This window comes from Mycetomoellerius zeteki, unplaced genomic scaffold (genome assembly GCF_001594055.1).
Source record: "Mycetomoellerius zeteki isolate Tzet28-1 unplaced genomic scaffold, Tzet1.0 scaffold149, whole genome shotgun sequence".
Classification (NCBI taxonomy): Eukaryota; Metazoa; Arthropoda; class Insecta; order Hymenoptera; family Formicidae; genus Mycetomoellerius; species Mycetomoellerius zeteki.
The window spans coordinates 3,893,023-3,898,635 of record NW_017256436.1 but is presented as its reverse complement, the minus strand read 5'-3'; the positions used below and the strand labels follow the sequence as shown (position 1 = coordinate 3,898,635).

At 32.1% G+C, this 5,613-nt stretch overlaps 1 protein-coding gene across 1 annotated transcript; it reads left to right on the top strand.

Moving 5' to 3' along the window:
* The first annotated feature begins 204 nt into the window (after positions 1–204).
* Positions 205–5,356, top strand: LOC108720368 (arrestin domain-containing protein 17). The gene is made up of 8 exons (XM_018444345.1): positions 205–713; positions 2,720–2,875; positions 3,050–3,264; positions 3,387–3,572; positions 3,653–3,861; positions 4,105–4,352; positions 4,909–5,037; positions 5,109–5,356. The coding sequence occupies exons 1-8, from the start codon at positions 596–598 to the stop codon at positions 5,123–5,125; spliced, it is 1,278 nt and encodes a 425-aa protein (XP_018299847.1). The 5' UTR covers positions 205–595; the 3' UTR covers positions 5,126–5,356.
* Positions 5,357–5,613: the final 257 nt, after the last annotated feature.

The following is a 5,613-nucleotide window of genomic DNA, read 5'->3' as shown; positions in this document are numbered from 1 at the left end:
ATTACATTAAAATCTAGAATTTTTCTCAGAAGATACAAAACATACATATCTCATTTATCTCTTGTCTATATCTAGCAAGTTGATCCCTTTTAAAAATTAATATAGAAATAATGTTTTCGTTGGATATTCTTTTTTCATTCATCAAAAGTATTCTTTTCAATGAGCAATCATTAAAATAATATTACAATATATTTTTCTGCTCTTCATTAGTCTAATGAAGTGCAATTATCCTCTACATTCTCAGCTTCTCATACACACACATTTACTCCTTATGACAAAGATCATAAAGAATTATAGGCTCCCACCACCAAACCATCGTAAGCATTATAAGGGATGGCACGCACCCCGATGACGTTCACAGTGGGGAGCTGATATCAACCACTCGCCCACGTCACGTCTCGACGCTGTCGGCGCCGGTCTAACGACTAACGCGATCGGTCAGAACACGCGGTACTAACGTCGCAAGAGGACTCGCAGTCGACATTGTCGACAAACGTCGGACCAGTTGCATTCAGTCGTATTCCCCACCTCGGATTACGTCGATCATCTGAGTTCGATCTTGCTTGATGAAAGCGAAATCTCGGCACATTCTTCAATGCCGTCGTTGAGGACCTTTCGCATCGAGTTCGACCGGCCGGGCGCTACTTACGCACCTGGTGAAATCGTCACCGGCGACGTCATCATTGACTTGGCCAGGGAGAAGAAAATCCGAGGTAAATAAACGTCCGGTACGTGACCGCCAAGTGCGGCACGAGGCTCGCAGTATCGAGCGATCGCGCCTCTAAGCTCATTCGACAGTGTATGCGCGCGTGGGAGTATATGTGTGCGTAAAAACGCGTACAGTGCGAAACCAGGACCGTGAAGAATTGGGTACTTACAAGCTTTCGGAGAGAAATACGTCATTTAAATCGCTCGTGATGAATAAATATTTGAATATAGATTCTGAATAGAAAAAGTAGAAGAAATCGACAAGTTCCATCGAAGAGTTCGTCGAATATTAATTAGCGTCTTAAGAAAAACGAATTTAAGACAATCTAAAAATCTTGTAAGTTGGTATAAATAGATAATTATTGTAAACAAAAGTACTAATTGCAATAAAAATTTTTAAATGTAGAAATTCTTGTTACATTATAATGAGATGCATTTATAGCAATCAAATATAATTAATTAAATATTACATGCATTCGCGCATAGAAATAGTTTCTATACGATATTATCTACGATATATTATCTACAATATGTACATCACTGATATTTTTTATTCTTATAACAAAAGAAGTGATGATTTTCTTTCGTTGGTTATTCAAATGTGCTAATTATCTCTATATAAATTTCTAAACGGGGTTCTGTCACTGATCATAAAGTCCCCGCCATAAAAACGTTATCAAACATTCACCATCACATCATTCGGCATCAAACGTTGAGATCACATGGACCGGACGAAACATAACATGAACGCTCATATTTTCTGCTTCTGTTCTTCAATATTAAAACAACAACATTATGAAATCTCTCTTCTGCAGATACTCAACTACTTTATTTACTTATTAAAGAAATAAATTAATTAAATTTGTTTATTTAATGCTAACTGCGAACAAAAGCAATGTCAATTGGATATACAGTTCAATTATATCGATTCGTGTTATCAGAAATGATATCTTGACAATAAGCAAACAAAGACGCACTGAAATTATCTCACTCTCATGTGCGCTTTATAAACGGAGTCATAGTTATCAAAATGCATCGTACATTTTACACTTGATAGATAATATTGGAGTATATATATATCAGAATATACAGAGTGTAAAAAAGTTGTTTGTAAATTTTTATTAAGCAAGAAAATAAATTTTTATTTCAAGCAATAGTTTATGAAATAATGAGAATTTAAATATGGTCAACTACGGACTACAATTAGACGGACTATATATATAAATTATTTTATAAAACGTAACTCTCATCCACGAATTTTGAAATACCTTACAATTTCACTTGAACATACATTTCACAATTTACGTTTTCAAAGTCATAAGTCTAAAAATTATCGACAAGCGATTTTCACGTGGCTGCTATTCGATTTAATTCAATTGCTAACGAATTTAGATCGCCGAAAAGGATCGACTTACTCCGGAGCAACAATATACAAAACGCCGGCTTCACTGTTTTCGCAACTATTTTTGTGTATTAACTGTAACTAGTTACGCAATATATCAATATTACATATTATTGATATGTTTCAAATGACATTGAACTTCGTGTGAGGTGTGTTATAATGCATCATTCTTGCTAATGCGCAAGTCTTTTCTATATATCTCATATAATTTGCGTAAAAAATTAGTAGGACTTTTCTTTTACTCTACAAAATTTTTTTTTAAGAGGAATATATACATATACGTATATATTCCAGGATCTTTTCCAAGCCATTATGTCATGTTCTTGACATTTTCTAGAATTGTTTAATTTATTAAAATAAATTTTTAATTATCTTTCTTTTTCAAATATTATATAAAAGGGAGAATGGATAATGTCAATGATGATCATTGCAAAACACAACAATAATTCAAAATTTCTTCCAGTAATACTTATAAGAAAAAATAATAGAGATAAAAAAGATTAAAATGTACTACTTTTTAATATGTTATATTTGAATAAAAATATATTAGAAAAAAATAAATATATAAATAAGGAAAATATAAGGATATCAATATTTCTTTAATTCTAGCGCTGAAATTGTCGATTAAGGGAGAAGCTAATGTTAGCTGGGAGAGAAGGAGTCCTACCAAGAATCCCCAAGGACATAATCACACCCAGATTGATTATTTCCGAGCAAGCGAGCAGTATTTTAACTTGACTTATTACCTATTAGGAAATACAGCAGGTAACATTCACAAGATTAATCTATTAGAAGTAGACACCTAAAGGGTCATAATAAACTTATAAAAGAATATTATAATAAAATAATAAAATGATTACTCGATCAGTGGAACTGATTTCAGTTAATAAGTAATTTTTTTTATTTACTATTAAATAAACGAAACATTCTAAATTTCAGGTAATGGGGAGGTACGGATGCCAGCGGGGTTTCATAGATACTCATTTAATTTCTCATTACCCTATAATATACCATGCAGTTTCGAACATACAAATGGTCACATCAGATACACGATGAAGGCTGTTATTGATCGACCCTGGAGATTTGATCACGAGAGTAAAATTGCGTTTACCGTGGTCTCATCTTACGATTTGAACGCTCACAGTCATCAATGTGTAAGTAACATCGCTACACAAAGATTTTTTTGCCTCTATTTTATCCAAAAGTAATGTCGAACTTTAATATGAAAATACAGCGCGATGACGTTACCAAAATCGAATAATCTGTTTTTTATTAGATCGGCGCAGATGACGAAATGAGTAAAAGTTTTTATTGTTTCTGCTGTTTCAACTTGGGTTCTATGAAGATACGTATCAGAATACCGACAACAGGGTTCGTTCCGGGACAATCGATAGAAACTATGGTCAACCTCAATAACACCAGCAGTGTCAATGTAACGAAGATTTGTGTTAAATTGGAACGAGTAGGTATAACTACGTAACTAGCGTATCAAATTAATTTCAATCAATATCGTAATTGTGACTCTTTTTTCTATTTATAAAGTCCTTGGAATTTCATGCGAAATCACCGTATAATATGACCAAGACAGATAAGGCGATTTTAAAAGCCGAGCAAAGAATGGGATTATTCAGCGAACAAGCTGACGTTCCATCACGGTTACAGGTTCCGCCAATACCGCCATCCCAACTGGAATATTGCGGTATAATAGATCAGAAATATTCCTTGCGCGTTACCATTCATGTCTCTGGAACGTATGTATATATTTTCTCAAAGCATATATAGCAATAAAATCAAAAATAATTTAATTCGTGCGATTGTACATATGTTATAATCAATAGTTTGCTTTTTTTAATCAATTCTTAAAATTTTTAGAAATCGTTTTGTAATTGTTTACAACAAATGTCCCGCAATTTACGAAAATAGAAAATCGCAATTAAATTATATTGATTAGCGATTTTGATTAAGAAATCGATTCAATTTCCGCTATATTGCAGGCATTCCAGCATTACTAAAGTTTATCCAATCTTAATCGGAACAATTCCATTACACTCTACTATTTCATCTGCATCTTATATACAAACCGTGCAGCAGCCCACAGCTCCTGTAACGCAATATGATTATGATCCACCGCCACCGATGCCAACGTCTCCAGATTACGTACCACCAAATACGCCTTATCCTCAAGAGATGGGTTTTGCCTCGCTAAATCAACCCAGCACGTCGACTAACCCGAGGGACATACGTGAGTGTTTTTCTTTGTAAATAATTATTTTGAAAATTTAATATTAAATCTTGAAAATATATATCAACCTTAATACCATATAATATTGAATATTATTTTCATTTTATTGTCTTAATTAGAAGTACAGAAAATCAAGACCAGAGAGAAAATATTTTTCTGTGACAATATTTTTGTTATAGAATTAAGAATTTTGCAAGATTTATTATAGAAATTTGATCTGCATGTAAGAACTCTTTAACATATTCCATGTACTAGTAACCCACGCTGAACTTTTCATTCAAATTGTTTATTTTGACTATAAAAATATAATTATAAAATAATTGTTGATATATACGTAGATATTGTACTTATGATATCAAATGTGATGTAATATTGGTACTTTCTTCTTTATATTCATTTTTGTAATTATGAAATACATATTTGCAGGTATACATATAATACAGACAAACGCAAACAAAAATACTGCAATGATCAAATTACTTAAAATTGACCTAGCACAGACATGTTAAAAGATATAATTTTTAAAAAACTATTATCTTTATCTCTCTCTCTCTAGCACCGCCTTCGTATGAAGAATGTATGCAAAGAGCGGATAGCATCAAAGATGAAGATGAGTCAAATTATGTACATGGTGCCAACGAGCCTTTCGCACCAAGATACCCAGTCTTCAATTTCACAACGCCACGTAAGTATGAAGTACTATTTATTACTGAATCTATCATTTTAACACTACATTTTCAACATTTTTTTCCATAGATCCACCTAAAAAATAATCGAAAATAAAATACTGAAAAATAAGCTGAAACAAGGTGAATACACCACAATAGCATTAATTACTTTTACTCTATGCATTTGTGATAACGAAAGTCAGGAAATCAAAAACACAGCCTGATTGCTAGTACCTCATATAGTATATATCTTATATAAATATATTACTCAACTTTTTTAAGTGTAAATTGATCACTTATACATATTTTATACTCTATCTCACACTGCTTATGACTATAAATGTATTGTGCAGTATGTTTCATGCAGTAAAAATTATGTATAATATACAATAAAGAATATAATTTTGCATGTGTACTTTGTACGCAATGTTTATTTATACGATAACAATTAACACGCTAAAATATTTTAAGAAAAATTTAAGAATAAAATCTGCAAAAAAAGGAGTATGTAAGAAGGAGTATGCAATAAAGATAGTTATGCCAAAAAATGGTATATTTACACAATTTATTTTATATCTCAACATCATATCATA

What these genes read in the sequence shown, in the direction of transcription:
- LOC108720368 (XM_018444345.1), top strand. Translation starts at nt 596, where the DNA reads ATGCCGTCGTTGAGGACCTTTCGCATCGAGTTCGACCGGCCGGGCGCT. An exon ending in CCTATTAGGAAATACAGCAG is followed by an intron (nt 2,876 to 3,049) that starts GTAACATTCACA and finishes TCTAAATTTCAG; the next exon opens with GTAATGGGGAGGTACGGATG. An exon ending in ACCATTCATGTCTCTGGAAC is followed by an intron (nt 3,862 to 4,104) that starts GTATGTATATAT and finishes GCTATATTGCAG; the next exon opens with GCATTCCAGCATTACTAAAG.